The sequence below is a fragment of the Mastomys coucha genome, unplaced genomic scaffold (genome assembly GCF_008632895.1).
Source record: "Mastomys coucha isolate ucsf_1 unplaced genomic scaffold, UCSF_Mcou_1 pScaffold15, whole genome shotgun sequence".
Lineage (NCBI taxonomy): Eukaryota > Metazoa > Chordata > Mammalia > Rodentia > Muridae > Mastomys > Mastomys coucha.
In genome coordinates this window covers 22521702-22539625 of record NW_022196897.1, presented here as the reverse complement: position 1 = coordinate 22539625, position 17924 = coordinate 22521702, and the positions used below count along the sequence as shown (strand labels likewise).

General features: G+C 45.3%; 1 protein-coding gene across 9 annotated transcripts in view; it reads right to left on the bottom strand.

The window, feature by feature from the left end:
• The window catches only part of Mapkap1 (MAPK associated protein 1), a 212027-nt gene that overhangs the window by 25819 nt on the left and 168284 nt on the right, over window positions 1-17924 (bottom strand). For all 9 annotated transcript variants that reach the window (XM_031369934.1, XM_031369930.1, XM_031369929.1 and 6 more), the window contains 2 exons: window positions 16154-16294; window positions 133-270 (listed from right to left, as the gene is read on the bottom strand). In XM_031369934.1, the coding sequence (XP_031225794.1) occupies window positions 133-270; window positions 16154-16294 (279 nt within the window). The remainder of the gene's footprint in view (window positions 1-132; window positions 271-16153; window positions 16295-17924) is intronic.

Below are 17924 nucleotides of genomic sequence, written 5' to 3'. Positions count from 1 at the left end.
ATTAAAAGAAATTTCTGGTAATGAATTAAACAGGCCCAAGGAAAAAAGGACATGGTGGCTATATATTCTGCCAGCGCCCGGCACCCAGGGAGGAGGGGTGAGAAACGGAGACATAAATAAAAGACTACTCACTGGGGCTCTTCTCCTCGGCAAGGTCACAGGCACAGAGCAGGTCACAATCGATTGAGATGGGCTTCTGCTTAATCCAAAACTTAGTGCTGGCTTTCTGATTCGTAACAGGGTCTATCTCTACTTTGTCTCCAGAGATACCTGTAAGGCCAAAGGGGGAGGGGGATGTGACAAAAAAGAAGGCATGAGTTGCCCGTGACTTCAGTGCAGTGATCTGACTGCTGGATAAACCATACAGTGGGTGAGCATGAGCTCTGAGGGCTTTAGGGAACATGGGATTCTTCAAACAGGCAGGGCTTCTAAACAGACTCTCACAGTCTGGCTACCTGAATAAGGTATGTGGTGTGGGGGACCATCCAGAGCTAGATGGAAAGCCCATAGGGGATGCACCTTTTCTGATATAACAGAGACACAATACACATTTTCCCCATATACTGCTAACAGCATTATGTCTATATTGTAATGACATAAACTGGAATAGAGGGGCATTTAAAGCTAATTCTGATTTTTTTTTTTAAATAAAGACCCTAAGTAACAAATTATGCTACCAATATAGAGTTTCTGATCTGGAAAAATCCTAGCTTGAAAATAGAGAGAGGAGATAGAACTTCCCTCTGTGACAGTAAATAACTTCCTGAGTAATATTTAAGGGAAGCCACAGGAAGACCCAAGGGTCCTTCCACAAAATCTTGGAAGTTCAAATCTTGCAGCCTGGTTTTCAGGTGGGGGAGGTCCTCCCCTCTCTATCAGACAATGACCAGGAACAAATGTGGTGCAGGCATAGGAGGTGTCTGCAGTAAGGACCAACACACACTGAGGAGCCTTCTGTGCATCAAGAGATGTCATGCTCTGTCTGACATACCAAGTCTAGTCTACAAGTCCTTTTCTGCTGAAAAGAAAAAACTGTTCATGAAGTAAGGTATAAACCTTTAATATGTGTTCTGAAGTGAGCCCCACAGGAGCCTTAAAAATAATTAATTTTTAGGTTAGGGTCTAAGTGGAAAAAAAATAAAAAAGAAGTCAATATTTAAAAAGCCCTGAAATAATCAATTGTACATACTGTGATAGAAGACAAGTAGGACTTGTGATAAAAGATTAGTAACTCAAAAGAGTAAAACCCGCCCGAGCCTGCTTAATTAATACTCTACCTCAACCAAAGTGTACATGCGCGCGCGCGCACACACACACACACACACACACACACACACACACACACACACCAGCCTGACAGCAAATTTAAATGTAAAAAAGAATAAAAAGAAATATCCTCTCCATGACTGGATTTTGTCTTCCTCCATGTAGTGGATTACTTTTTGAACAGATTCATTCCAAAAACAGTCAGACAAAGGGAGAAGGCTGTGTGCAGAGAGCAGAGGACACAATGCAGGGATGGTCTCGAACCCCTCTTCTTTGGTAGAGCCCAGCAATCAGCAATTTTGTTTATTTTTTATTAACCAAATTCTGGGGTACACTGGACCTGTTTCAGTTAGGCATGATGTCCTGGGAACAGCCTACTCTGGGTCTCAGCCTACTGAGAGGCTGTCAGGAGACCAGTCTGATTATGTTTCACTCAGAACAGATTATGACTACACTCTTGCCTCCAATTTGCTCATTAATTGTTAAGGATCTGGACATCTCTATTGTTCCCCGAAAGGAGACGAATACTTAAGTCATGGCTGTGGTGATGAGTGTTCATGTATGCTCATGTTGTGGTGATGGGCTGAGTGTTCATGTGTGTGCATGCTGTGGTGATGGGGAGTGCGTTCATGGTGAGCAGGACTTCCCTCCTTATCTGCTTCTTATTCTGACATTTATAACAGTCAAAACAGACAGAGCAAAATAAATGTGCATATCTCTTATGTGGAAATAAACCCTGCCCCACATTCCTCTTTCAGAAAGGAAGAAAGAAAAAAAATTCGTTACCAGACAGAGATGGTTAAAATTTTGTTCGAAGGCCATGCAACTCCTGAAGCCGCAGCCAGTCAATACTGTTAATGTACCTTGTTAATTTGATAGGATTTGTCAGGTAACTCCACTGGAAAATTATATAAAACTGTTCCAGATGAAAAGATGATAGTGACATGAATTAAAGTGATAGAACAATAGTGGGATATAAACCAGAAACGACACCCAAAGTGGCTGTTGATTTATTGCCACACTGAGTTTGGTTCTGGGCTCCCATGTATATTAGTGCTACAAATCTGGGTCCATTTAGCAGAGGGATGCTCATACATACATCACCAGCTCCTGCTCCAAGCCAAGGTCAGTCCCCATTGCATCAATCTTTTCAACAGAGCTTACTTCACAAAGCAGGACTCCTGAAACCATCGCAGATGTAACAGACTGCTCTCCTCTTTCATCTTTCTTTTATCATGTAAAGCACACTTTTAACTTCCATTATTTTTATCTGCAAATTGTTAGCGCAGAGTTCATCCATTTCCTGCTCTATCTGTGCATCAGTTGCCTATGCTCTACTTGGCCACAGAACCCTTTCCAATGACATCCTTTCCTGGGGTTGCTGCCACTGATGCTGTTTACAGAAGGGAACCCCAAGACTGAAGTTTGGGGATGGAGATGTGGGAGATGAATGCAAAAGGCTCAAGATGGGCAGACAGGTGGAACATCATTTAAACAATTGGTGTGCTCCACAAAACCAGCATACACATGAGATTTTCTTCCTGAATCAAATCACATTTTCCCACTGAGTTGGTTCCAGTGATACTCTGTCTTCATTTTGGATTGATTTGTAATTGGCAGGAGCTCCCGACACTTCAGACACTTCAGTTTTAAGTTTCCCTGCCCTGCAGGCTTTCAGTCAGGCAGTTAATGGTCTGTAAAACTCTCGCCTGCCTCCAGGAGTCACTATTTAAAGGAACCTGTAGGGGAATCTTTCAAGATGGGAAAAATCCTTTGTATGTAAAATAATCTCACTACCGACAAGTGTGAGTCTCTGCCTCTTAAAGCTGGGTTAGGTCTCACAGGCCTGGTTGTTCCTACTGGACAAGCGCAAGCAGGCTAGGAGAGCCTGAGACAGTCTGGTGGGCACCACTCTTGCTGAGCACAGTGGACAGAACCTGGAGACCTCTGGGTGCTTAAGCACTTTTTACACATTCATTCTTTCATTCATTCATGCATCCATCCATTCATTTGTTTGTTCATTCATTCATTCTAGCAAGATCACTCCACGCTATGGATAAAGATGCTGGAGCTAGGGTGCTGTGTGTGACTGCTCAGGAGGTCAGTCAGTACAACTGCACCCATCTGCCACTGCAGCCTTTTAAGTGTCCAAAGGATAAGGTGGGGCCAGAGCAAGCAGGGCTTTCCTGTGACTACAGAGCACAGACACTGTAGCTGTCATGTTCCCTGTGCTTCACCATCCTCAAGGCTAGGGCCCAGTCCTTTAGCAAAGGTGTGACCTGGCAGGCTCACACACTACCTTCCAGCAGCTCTAGCTCCAGGAATCACGTGGCAGTGTTCTCAGGCCCAGCAGGCATGGCTCTGTTACACTCATCATTTAGTAAGTGTCCATAGCCTATTAATGCAGTGAGCACTGAATGTCCACTAGGTGCCAGAGGTTGGAGAGCCTCTGTGTGCTCTAGCAGTCTCATGAAACAGAAACACAGGCTGGCTATGGAACCTGTCCAAGATCGGACAACTCACAAGTGGCCTGGGGCCTGGAACTAGGAGCTCTGGTGCTAGAGCCCATCCTCTCAGCACTGTAAGGGTCAGCAGGAACTGTGCTGGTTTTGATACAACAAGTCTACTGAGGGATGGGGGTATTTTGATGCATTTAGAGAGCTTAGAAGTAGGAAAGTTGTTCTTCCAATCCAGAACTGCCTGGTCTTATGGCCCTTCCCTCTTCTCTCCTCAGGGTATAAGGCAATGTTTAGACGTCAAACATGCCACACTCCCATCTGCAAGCCAGTAAACAGCCAATTGTTGTTCTTCTGACTTCTGTATTTGCTCTTAATGGGTAAAGTTTATGTGAGACATCCCTGGAAAATGCAGAGGGACTCCTTACAGTGTTATTTTTAACACAGTATTGCAAGCAAGTCAAATTATAAACTACAAAGAAAGAAGGGAAGTGGACCTTAATTAAATATACATTTCTTTAAACTAACTGGTTACATTGAGGCATTGATGTTAACACCCATGATGAGATAAAGCACAACCCAAGAACATCATGCCAGGAGAAAAACTCTCACGTCACAATACCAAATGAAATAGGAAAGAAAAATATTTACATAGAGGTCAGCAATGGAGCTCAGCAGAACACTTGCCTGACATGGACAAGGCCTGGATTTCATCTCCAGAAGGGGAGGTGGGGAAGGGGGTCCAAGGAAAGCTTTCCAAAGGCTGCATTCTAAATGCACAGTAAGCTCTCTGGTTAGCAGGAAGCACGGACCCAACAATACGTATTGTTTTTAATTTAGAATTCTATTTTATGTGTTTGGGCATTTTGCTGGCATGTATGTCTGTGTGTCTGTAGACATGTGCTGTCTTATGTCTGCAGAGGACAGAGGGGGTCCTAGAACTTCTGGAACTGGAGTTACGGGGCAGTTGTTAGCAACAGTGTGGACGCTGGGAATCAAATGTGTGTCCTGTGGAAGAGCAGCAAGCAGCTAGCACTTTTAACTCTGAGCCGTCTCTTCAGTCCCCAACAACATATTTATTTATTTATTTATTTATTTATTTATTTAATTTTGTGGTGCTGTGGGCTGAACTTAGGCTTCAGGCATGCTACCTGGGAAAGCACTTTCACCACTGAGCTATGTTCCTGTCTTTTAACAAAGCCACCACTGTTCTAAAAAACTTTTCCTACCGTTTCCATTTCAGAGTTTGCTAGTGTAGGGAAGGATGACCTCACTGACCTCTGCAATGGCGGATGTGGAAAGTGAGCATAAACAGAAGCATACTTCCATCTAGAAACTCTCATGCACCCAAGGGGCCAAGGTGCTGGCAAGGGCTCCTCTGAGAGTCCTGCCACTGTCACAATGGTGAACAAAGCGTCCCAGTCTTGGCCCCAGCAAGTAAAGAGGAAGATCACAGGGCTGGCTTGGAGTGGCCAGGGTCAACCTTTCCCTCAGAAACGTGGGAGGCCATTTGTCTCCTTTACCAGCTCTCCTTCCCTGCCCACTTATCCATCCCATCCGTCATGACCTTTTCATGCTCCTACACTGACAGCTTCCAGATACAGTGAGTCAAACTTCACTGGAAGCAAACTATCACGCCAACTGTCAAAGGCAGAAAACATTGCCTGATTGCTGTCCTATATCAACGCCAGCATATAAATCCTTCCTTAACAAGACAGCTCAAAATAAACAAAGCGCAACTCTAATGTAGCTACAACTCTCCAGGGAAACAATTTGTCCAAGGTTTAGAGTTATCACTAGGGGACCCTCATCTGTTTTAACTAACCAAAATATTTCCATAAAAGGAAATTAGCACTGTATATCATCATCCACAGTGCAGCAGAGGTCCCCCTTTGGGCAGCCCCTGCCCTAGATCCTGCTGTGACAATAGCTCATTGAGTACCTATCTCTCTGAAGGTAGCCTGAGCTATCTATATTTAAAGGCAGCAGTGCTGAATGGTTAGGGCCAGGAACTCTGGATCAAGAAAGTCTTAGTTCAAGCTTCAGCACTACTTCCTCAAGCTTTCATGTTGGCAAACTGGGAAAGAGGCACAGGATACTAGTTACTTTCTATTGTTGTGATAAAGACCATGACTAAAAGCAAATTAGGGAGGAAAGGATTTATTTGGCCTATTCTTTCATCAAACCCTGGATCACCTGCCTAGCGATAGCATCTCCCATAGGGGGCTGGGCCTTGCCACATCCATTATTAACCAAGAAAATGCCCCACAGACTTACTGATAGACTAATTTGGTAGAGGCATTTTCTCCATTGAGATTCCTTTTCCCAAATGCCTCTAACTTGTACAAAGTTGAAGAAAGATTAACCAGTACAAGAACTAAATAACACATAACAGCTATAGACACCTGCTATGTCAAATGACAAGGCAGGGAGCGAAGGAAGGATATGAACAAGTATGTGCCTGGCCTCAGACCTGGGATCTGCTCTGTGTTAGTCTCGAAAGCACAAAAATGTAGAATGCCTGCTCAGCCAGGCAGCCCACCATGCCTATCATCATGGATCTTTCCAATAGCTATCATTGCCAAGTTTCACGACACAAACCTTCCTGTAAGTACTAGGCACTTCTGCTAGGGAAGGCCCATGTGCAAAGTCTCCAGGAGACTTTGGTCTCTTGGAGGCCAGGATCTGGGAGAGCACATTCTCACTGGTATTATCTTGAGTAAAGAAATTTATTTTTCCAGGAGCCTGAGCTTTCCCTTCTGTAAAATGGGAGTAACAAGTGTCCACTCCTGGGTGTCATGGGGATGGTTATTCTGTACTGTAGCAAGAAACTCAAGCCATATTACAGTTCCTAAAGATGAACCCAGACTCGGAGAGGGAAAGCCAGTTTTCTTTCATTGTGTGACACCTGGTATACCAACCACTCCTGGGCAGGCTCTAGGCCCAGGAGGAGTTGGCCAACACAAACTGGACACAGTAGGTTTAAAAGAGAAAGAGAGAAAGAGGAGAGAGAGAGAGAAAGAGAGAGAGAGAGAGAGAGAGAGAGAGAGAGAGTGCCACACAAACATGAAGCTGGGTGGGAAGAGGGCTAGGGAGGATATAAAGGAGGGGGTGAATATGATCAAAATATGTTGCATGTAATTTTTAAGGAATTAATAAAACCACTGTAGGTATGTTTGTATATATGTGTATGTATACACACACACACACACACACACACACACATATAAATAAAAATTACTAATGAAATAAGATGAACCCCAGAAAGGAGGAAAGTTAGCAAACTTGGGATCAAGACCACACTAGAAAGCTGTTTCACACCATCTCTGAGGAACATACTGTCATAGGCACACTGAAAATGCCATCCACCTCTAGGGAAATGAGACACCACCTTGGCAGCGCTGCAGCAGCTGCCACTTTATACTCAGTGGACAGCCTGAGTCACTGGTTATTGGCTTGTACAGGGTAGGGTTCATGCATCAATTTCCTACGACTTTGAACCTGAGCCTACGAGTCTTACTGCTGCTAAATCCTGGAGCAGTTTTTGATACAGTTCCACAATCCTCATCTTTAGGTTACACAGAGCCTGAAGGCCCAGAAATCCCTTTGGGAGTGCCAATGAACAATCCTTAGCTAGAGTGGATTTTGCTGAATATATGTGGCAATCAATAGCACCACAGAGCAGTCAGAGAAGACTTTGAGACTTGTCTGAATTTACACATAGGATCAGACACATAGGCTGTTTGGGTTTAATGAGACCTGAGAGATCAACCAGGCTTTTATTCTCCACAGGAAGATGCTCAGGGCTAGGGATATGACTTGTCTGATGTCACCCATTAATGACAGAGCTGTAACCGTAATTCATCTCTCCATACTAGCAGGCTAAACAGACCAGCACTCCTGACATACTGGTAGAACACATAACAGAATGAAAAGCCCCCTCCAACAATATGCTAGGCACAAACCAGGAGAAAATGATTAGGTGCAGCTATGATGAAGCCTGCAGAGCACTGCTTCCCTGGATAGGGAGCTGTGGGCTGAAGGTTCATCGGCACTGCTCAAGGAGCATCATCTCACATCATCGGGAGCCTCAGCCAAGAGAGGATAGTGCTAGTGTGTGGTAATACATCTGCTGACAAATGAGTGCCAACTAGACTACTGTCCTGAACACAAAAACTAATGGGTAGTCCCAGCCAGCATGGCAACATTCAGTACAGGGATGGGCACAAGACTGGGTTCATTCCAGGGCCCTGAGGTTGTACAGGTTCAGTGCTGTCTCTGCATGGGGGCTAAGTTCTCTGGGAGAGAAAGGGAGTCCAGCACAAGACACTCAGGAGTGCTTTTGAGGACAGCTGGGAAGTAGCAATGACCTTTCTTCCTAGGAACAGCACCTCTATCCTAGTAGAGCCCAATGCCAAGGCCAGGGTGCTAATCAAAGGTAGTCTTGGTGGAACCCTCAGGAAACCACCACAGCTCCTTCGGCTGCTAGAGTTCTACTCTACCTTTATGTTCTCTCCTGTTTTCCAATGCTTAATTCCTTCTCAGCCACTAAGGAATTTGACACTGTTTTGAGTAAGTCCAGATTGCTGGACAGGAATTCTCCCAAGGTAGGCTCTGGGAAAGGAGTTGGAGAGGATACACAGTTGAACAAATCCTGACATCTGCAGTCATCAGAATATTTCCTCGACAAGCCACGGTGTTAGCTCTAGTACACAGGACTTCCCAGAGGCCACTGTCAGTTCTGTCCTGTTACCATTAGTATTAAACCCACTAGATTTTTGTCTGTCCCAATCAGGGGGCCAATCACCGAGCTGCATAAATTGTCAATGCTGAATCAAGTGACCATACAGATGTGGAGTCACGTGGTATATGTCCCCTTGAATCACTGTAGTGACCTGGCCAGAAACATAGAAGACCAGTTACCTCCTGAGCATATGAATTCTTCACAGGTACTTGGCTAAAAACTACACAAAAAAACTTCATAGAGCCACCCAGAACTACACACACCACACAGGCAGGAGGAGGAACAGAGCCCTGGCTGCAGCTGCCTGCTCTCATTGGCAAGCCTCATGGTGTATCTTCAATGTCCCTACTGCAACGTTAACAAACTAGAGTCAAGTTTTCTTGGAGTTTTTGCTCATGGTTACTAACTAGAAGATGAAGCAACAGCTGTGCTGATGAGCAGATCTCTCTGATGATGTGGGAAAGGTCTAGGATCACAGACAAGGCAAAGGAGGCAAGCTAGCAAAACTAGCTAAGCTACCATGTGACCTCTTGGTCTGAGATTGCTGAGAAAACCAGACAAGAGGCAGAGTTCTTTGAATTCTGTGAGGGTGAACTTCCCAAATACAGCAATTATGAGACTTTGAAGTCAGCCTGTGCTACACAGCAAGACCCGGGCCCTTTCCCCCTGAGGAGGGGGTGATTCTGACCCAGCATATACAGTGTGAGGCCAAGGACAGGGTTGTAACTGGGTTGTATAATGAGTGGTATTATCATGGCAGTATCTTTGTCCTCTGCCTTGTTTCTTGTCTTAATTTCTGTGAAGCCTTTTTTGCCTAGTGCCACAAAAAATACTTACTGATAGCATATTATAAGCTTCTAGATCATGGCTGGCACTCAGCATCTGATCCCCACCCCAATTTGAGACAGAGTTTCTTTGTGTAGTCCTGGATGTCCTAGAACTCACTCTGTAGACCAGGCTGGCTTTGAACACAGAGTCTACCTGCCTCTGCCTCCAATGCTGGGATTAAAGGCATGTGCCACCATAATCTCAGTGTCTGCAAGCCTTCTTGTCCTACCAACCCTGGCACACAGGACCCTGCCCACAGAAGGTTAAGGAGATAGTCTCAATCTGGTATTAGCACAGGCAGGCTTCATACTTGAAGGCATCTGAAACTTTCAGGCTCATGTGGAGGGGAAGCAGACACGACGAAACATTCTCGAATGCTTCAGAGAAACAGCCACAGATAGGATCAGGTCTAGGAGGAGGGAGGAGGTGTGGTAGCTGGCTGGCCCTATCTAATGGGGAGTGGAGGATGACCCAGAGCCAGAGGGGAGCAGACGGAAGGATGTTCATGGCTGGAAACAATGCCTTCCTCTGTGCAAGGTTGAGAATGTCTGAGGCATCTCTGGTATTACAGCTGCCGTCTGGCATAAGGCTTCAATCCCAATCCCCTAGAAAACCCACTATGTCCTGATGAACGAATGCGAGGGAAAGTAAGTTAGTTAGTAGCTACTAAATAATAGCTACGTGCCTCTCACACACTGTATTATCTCATTAAATCTTTCGGGCCTCAGTTTCCTCAGTCAGGAACTGGGGTTACAATGTTGATCTACCAACAGATTGAATAAGGTAGCAAACATTGTCTGTATGCTGTGAACACACAGTGAACTTGAGTACTACAGCACAGACAAGGTTTACATCCAGGGCTAGTTGCCCACACTCCAGTCTCCTCAGGGTAAGCCTTTGGTATGTTAGGTAACAGTTTTGTGGCTTCAGTTATTAGTGCACAGAGTCTGGTCACTCAAGTGCCAGGTATATACTACACATAAAACAAATGATAGCAACTTCTAACTGTTCCAAAGCTTACTACAAATAATCAACATTAGGCAGTGAGGCTAGAACTGAGGGGCTCATGCACAGGTAAGTGTTCCTCCTTGAGCTGCATTCCTAGTTTCCTGTTGTATGTGTGTGTGTGCGTGTGCAAGTGCATGCACATGTGCATATGTATGCATGTGTGTGGAGGCTGGAGGTCAATGCAAGATTCCTTCCTCAATCACTTTCCACCTTAGGGTCTTACTGAACCTGGAGCTTACTTACCCATGCAGCTTGCTGGAACAGCAAACTCCATGCATCCCTCCTGTCTCTGCCTTCCCAGTACTGTGATTATGTCATGTATCACTGTGGTCTGGCTTTTACATGGGTGCTGGATATTGAACTTAGGTCCTCTCGTTTGTGGGCAAGCAGTATACAAACTGAGCTATCTTCTGGTCTCTCTTGAAAATATCTTAAATAATTAGATCTTTATCATGAGTTCATTAAAAGAATCCACTAGTGTTTCGTAGTCAGAGATTGGGAGAAAACTGGTTTACATTTGAGTCTTACAGAGCAAAGCTTGAGTGACTCCCATCCCCTGACTTTCTTAGAAGTAAATGGCAGATGGTAACTACAGTGTGGGCCCCTTCTGCACCATCAGAAGACAGACAGCTGCAGCCGCAGGGCAGAGGCCCAGGTTTTCACCTTCTGTTGTGTGGGCCTGCATACCACTGATTCGTGTGGATGGTGGCTCCCTGTGGGGTAAGCAGGGATGCTGGGCAAATGCTCATAGAGGCAGGCGCTCACCTCAGGGCTATAGGAAATCTCTGATGTGACTGACACAGGATGGATGGGTGGAGAGAACTATCCATCAGTGTCAGCAATGATCCGAAGCACCTGGCTAGTCAGGTGAAATAAAATAAATGATTTACTGATCTCAGAATGTGGCTGCTCACTTGAATACTCATGGAGAGAGTACTGTTTGATGCCCTAAATTTTGGGTTGAACTAAGGCAAAGAATTCCTGGATGGCTGTGTATAAGTGTGTACTGAGTTGAGGGGGTGGTCATGTGCTTTGTAAGGAGGGAATGTCTAAGGGTAGACATCTGACTTGACCCACCTGGGAACTTACTCATTACAACACAATACTCAAGGGCAGTTCATTTGTTACAAAATTCCTTAGGAATAACCACTAAGGTTTCTTCTTTGGGTGGCAAAGTTTGAGCTCAGAAGATAAGCCTATTTTGGTGGGCTGTTTTTGACTTGCCCAAGAGCTGGGACTGTCCACCAAAGGGTACCATGTATGCCCTGGCAAGTACCCCAGAGCTGGGATCTCTCCAGTTTCACTTTAGAGACACCAGAAACACTATCTTTATCCTTTTCTATCTTACTGGTTTCCTTTGTGGCTACAAGTGAGGCTTGGAGAGCCATTTGCAAATCTGGGCGACCCAGTTTTACACTTGCAAGACGTAGACTAGGAGGGATGACAAAAGGCATCATGGATGACAAATGAGAGGTAAGTTAAGCTACTGCTTAGAACCAGCTTCTGTAGCCAGAAGAGAGAAGGGACGTATCCAGGGTGCCACCGCAGTACAGAAGGAAGACACAATTTAAACCTGGTCCTGACTACAGACTCTGAGGCCTCTCTTCCCAGGGATGAATCTGCAGGTAGGAATCAGGTGGGTACAAGTTTTCCTTTTGCCTTTGTGGAAGAGTAGGAGACAGGCCTAGGATCTGTGGCCATTCCAGGCTCTGCTTCTCGCACAGAGACAGAGTGGTAGGCCTGTGGAACACCTTGTTTTGGATTCCTGGCCTGATAGCAGTTAAGCTACCTGTAGGATTTCCTAGAAAGAAGCCTGAAGTGGAAACGTAAGGGTTCTTTGGAAAGTTGGTTGGATGGTGTTTTGCTAGGGCAAACATGTGAAGGAATGTTTCATTTAAGTGAACACAGGTGAAAGACTAAGGCAGACTCATGAAGGAATGTTTTGCTGAAGCAGACACTGGAGAGAGGATGTTCTGCTAAAGCAAGCACGTGAAAGGACACGTGATGAAGGATTCTTTGCTAACGATACACGTGTATTGGTCCACCTTACACTTCACAGTTGAGTTGGGATTCCATAGAGATAAACACACCAAACTTCTGGTGGTGTGCTGCAGTTTGTGGCTGATTCCAAGGACTCAGGATGATTGGCAGAGTGATGTCATTTGAGACAGATGCATTTGCTGAGGCAAGACCCATGAAGGACACGTGAAGTTTGGAGGGGATAAACAGGACTCAATGAAGGCTGAGCTTGGCTTGCTTACATAGCTAGCTATGCAACACTTATGGGTCTCAAGTCTTCCCTGATCTTTGCTTCCCTGAGAGAGGGAAAGTTCCCTGAGAACGTCTCCTGGCATCCCTCAGAGTCCCTCCTGCTGACTTGTGCCAAGCCTGAGGCCCAGTTGTCTTTGCTAGGTAGTGCCACCACTGCTCATTCATGTTTGCATTATCCCTACATTATCGAACTGGGCCGTTGATGTATCCACGAGGTATCTGTGAGTGGATCGAGCTGCTGCTGCTAATCTGTGAACTGAACTGTTGATTTCCAGACAACACAGATGGAAGTTGCTCCAGAGAACCTTTCTAAACAGGTCCACTTCCCCAGTATCCTTTCTTTTCCACTATCTCTGGTGGGTGGCGGGCTAAAAGGGAGGTTATAACGTTTAAGAACCATCATTAAAAACTGATTTTGAAAAAAATTAAAGTTTCAGAAGGCATCAGAAGAAGCAGAACCTGAGGCTGAGGAGGACAGTTCATTTGGTGGTATCTGCTGTACGAGTTGGACATTCCAGAAGCTCTGTGGGAAGCCAACCATGGCAGTTTCTGCTGTGTCCTGGTGCCGGGGAGGTGACAACAAGAGGGTCTCTGGGCTGCTGAACAGCATAGACAAGTTAGCAAGCTCAGGGTTCAGCGAGAAGGAAAGGAGCAGCTGAGGCTGGGTGTGCTGGGTGTGGCCGTCACAGCCAGCATTTCACAGGCAACATGCTTACTCTGGAAGTTCAAGTGCTATTCAGACCAGTGAAGATGCCTGCCTATCCTTCTTACATCCCCAGCTCTTCCTACAGTCCCTGGTGCTGACTGACAGGTGTTCATTGCTGAGAACTCTGTCATGTGACCGACATGGGAAACAGACCTCTCAAATGCTTTACACTGGCTTGCAACCTCAGAATAATCTTGGGGCATTCAGACATTCACTATGTGGAGGCCAGAAGAGGGTGTGGGATCCCCTGGAATAGAATTTGCTATTCCACACCACATGGGTGCTGGAAACTAAACCCAGGTCCTCTGGAAAAGCAATAAACTCTCTTGACCACTGAGCCTTTTTTCCAGCCTGAGGAAAAAAAAATTGTATAGTATGAACACAACAATTCAGAACATGTGACAGTGTGAGCCGAGGTGTTCCTGTCAGGTTAGTATGAGGGAGTGTGACAGCATGTGACTGATTCAGAGTACAGATGCTGGGTATTCCTAACCAAGGCTGCAGTGACATCAATAGATCCAACATGACAAACCCCTCAGAGTCATCACACGCTAGTTTTTGAATCAAGTTTTAAGTGTAAACTCAGTAACATTTTACTACCATCAGATCTTCTGAAGTTCCCACATTTAGTTATGTGAACCCACCAGCATCGAGGCCTATGATTCGAGAAGCTGAGCTCTAGAAAAATGTAGTTCCCTGCAAAACCACACATGTTCCTATGTGGTGCATTTGGGAGAAGGCTGTCTTAGTTTGGGTTTTATTGTTGTGAAGAGACATCATGACCACGGAAACTCTTTTTTTATTTTTATTTTTTTGGTTTTTCGAGACAGGGTTTCTTGTATAGCCCTGGCTGGAACTCACTCTGTAGACCAGGCTGGCCTTGAACTCAGAAATCCGCCTGCCTCTGCCTCCCAAGTGCTGGGATTAAAGGCATGAGCCACTACTGCCCGGCTTACTACAACTCTTTTAAAGGAGAACATTTAATTGGGGCTGGCTTATAGTTCAGAGGGTTAGCCCATTATCATCAGGGGAGGAAGCACTGAGGTGTGCAGGCAGACATGGTGCTGGAGAAGTGGCTGAGAGTTCTACATCTGGATCTGCAGGCAGCAGGAAAGAGTGACACTAGACCTGGCTTGGGTATCTGAAACCTCAAAGCCCTCCCCTCAGTGACACATCTACTCCAACAAGGCCATGCCTCCTAATAGTGCCACTCCCTATGGGCCTGGGTGTGTGTGTGAATTTTCATTAAACTACCACAAAGGTCAACCCTTTTTTGGAGGGTCAGGGGAGAGACTAAATGGAGGACCTTGAGCAGGCTGAGCAAATGCTCTTACGGGAGCTCATGCCAGCCCTAGACACCTGCCTTCTTTCTGAGCAGTGTTTGCATTTCATCTCTACGAGAGGCAGCAGAGACACACATTCCTCGTGGATATAGTACTCAAAGTTTTATGCTCTTAACTTTGCTTTTGGGACAAGGTCTTACAATGTAGCTCTGGCTGACCTCCTGGACAGGGCAGAACTGAAGCTCAGAAAGACAGTTTTAAGTCAGTTGCTCATCTCTTAACTAGGAAGCTGAATGAATATTCAGCATATGGCAAGCTCCTGTCAATAAAACTGGGAAGGGGCTGGGGAGATGACTCAGTCAGTAAAGTGCTTGTGATACCAGCTTGAGGACGTGAGTTAGGATTCCCAGAACTCAAGGAAAAAGGTAGTACTGAGGTGTCAGAGGCAGGAGGATCCCAGGAGTTTGTGGTTGGCCCGTCTAGCCAAATTGGTAAGCTCCAAGGTTGGTCAAAGACCCTATCTTAAAAGATAACGTGGTGATGAGCTGAAGAAGATGCCTGAAGCTGACCTCTGGCCTCTACAGGCTCACACTCCTGCACACACGTACATCTGGGAAAGAAGAATACTGCATGAGCTTCTTGAGGCTCATGAAGTATTAGCTAGGTTTAGATTAATGCCAATATCAGAGATTTCATTATGAGAAATATAAACTTAGCAATTTTAGAATTAGATTAAATCTTTACCCCCTTATGCAACGGCAAACAAGGCCACATGGGAGAGAGATATGGCAGAGTAATAATTCAGCTCTCTTACTGCATGAGCCTGGTACTCTCCCAGCTTCTCCCCTCCCCATGCATGGGAACTATTGCTAGAGTGCAGAGGAGGTGAGCTGATCAGGCCTGGGTTCCAGACAAAAAACTACCACCAGCTTGAGTAGAATGAGTTGGGGATGAGGCTATCTCTGTCCCTCTTTACCACCTCTGTCAAGGATGGCAAAACCTGCCACCTTCTAGGTGGTAAAGAACACAAGAGAAGCAATTAGCACAGTGACTCAAATACAGTGGACACCTCAACAATGCAGCCAGGATGATGGTGTGTTAATATCATATTGACTACTATGGTGATTTTTCTATTCCTGTTAGGTTTAAGTGAAAGCAAATATTCAGTGCTTAGCCAGAGCAAATCAAGCCCAAACATTAGTTGAAAGTGAGTACTAAATTTTCTAGTGAGACACAAATATAGCCTGTGAGATCATTAGGAAGCTATGAGGTTGGGGAGTAAGGATAGGTGTACAGCAGTATCCCCAGGAGCTCTGAGGACATCCCTAGGATCAGAGGAGCCTTGGAACTTCTCAAAAGTCTATCTGTCTGAGGACAGTCTCAAGTGAGTTCTCTTTCTATTCTTCTGCTTCAGAGAGAAGACAAGACAGAACTCTTGGGTGGGAAAAGGATGTACTTTAAATTTCATTGTTTAACACTTCCTTCATTGTTTAAATTTCATTGTTTAACATTGAAAACCAATTCTTTTCAGTCACCCAGGTCACGTAAGAGCCACATGCCACTTCTCTGCCTGCATCTCTACATGACTCACCTAACTGCACATCAGTTGTGAACCGTAGTCTGTGGATCATGCTGACTTTGAATGACTTGTAATGGTGGCTGCTAAGCATATCTTGTACTGTAGCGATGTCAATTTGTGAATCCTCCTCGAAAACTCCGTCTGCCCTTGAACCTGGGGAGGAAAAAACAGTTTAACACATAAAGATACATGAGGCTTGGCGAATGGCGTCTGCTTAAAATGCTTTGGGATAAATTAAAATAATACGGGCTATTTAATTTGGAGGGGAAAAGGCTGAGCGATGACTTAATAATGCCATTCCAGTAAACAGAATGCTATCGTATTAATCATCCAACAGTTAATTCTACAAACACTGCCTATGCCAAGGCCTGCCTTCGGCTGGGCAGTGGGGAGACAGGCGTGAGCAGGGATCAAGCAGCTCCACGGAGATGTCAAAATCTGGGAGTGTGGTGGTCATGAAAGTCGTGGAAGCTAAAGAATCCCTGACCCTTCCAAATCCCTACCCTGTTTGCTCAGTAGCTCCCTGCCAGAGCCTCAGGTGGAAACCTCTTTCTTGCTGGCCTTGGGACTACGGAGCTGCCTCTGTGATCTGGCCACCAGACCTTCTGGCTCATTTCTCTAGAGGCTTCATCGATCACTCACCCACGCACTCAAGCACTTACTTTTACACACACATTCACATACTCACTCACACATTTACTCATACACTCATTCACGCACTCACACATTCACTCACTCACACTCATTCACTCACATACACACTCACTCACACATTTACTCACACACTCACAAACTCATTCACACTCACACACTCACACATGCACTCACACACTCATACACTCACTCGCTCACTCACATATTCACAGACTAACTTGCTCGAATACTGGCTCACGCACTCACTCACTTGCTCATTAACCTAGATGACAAACGGTAAGACTGGTGCTCTACAACTCTCCCTGGATCCCAGGCCTCTTGAATGAAGCCCTTCCTACAGCCAGCAGCTAAGGAAAGGCAGCTTATGAACTGGCTGAACAGTTTTCCAATCTCTCATCAGTCCTCATAATACCTTCTCTTACATCTTCCCAGACTCTGCAAACTGGTTATACCAGGCAAAGGCACAACCATGGTTCAGTGCCCAGAGTCTGGCGTGTACACTTCTGAGGTGCAATTGCTGGGCCTTGTTCATGGTCCAGACTACTCCTTCAGTTCCACCTCAGAACAGCCAAAATCTTCCTTTCCCTCAGGCTAGCTCAGACTTCACCTCTTCAATGAAATCTGTTTCGGTGGCTCTGATACACATATATAGTGGCTGGTATATACCGGGCCCACAGCTGGGCAGACCTAGTTCAACTCCTACCTCTGCCTTTAATTTGTTATGCAGTCTTTAACTTGAGGTGTGATCTACCTCTGTGAACTCACTCTTGATATTCACAGACATAAAAATTTATATAAACAATCTAATGCATAAACAAACAGTAGCCAGAGGGGATGATACTCAGCCTTGCTCTAGGCCTGTTTAATGGTTGCTTTGTTGTAATATGGAAGTTTCACAAAGGTAAGTCAAGTTTCTTATTTATCTTTATGCTTTCTCCAGAGAATAGCATACACAACTGGTATGATCACACTAACTGGCCAAATAAATAATGGCCAGTCTGCTACCCAGGTCAGCCATGTTAAGCCTCATGACAACATGGAGGGTTCTGGAATTTCCCATCTTAAATTGATGAGAAGCTAAGCCATATCCAAAGGCCGTATACACTAGTTACAGGCAAACCACAGGAAA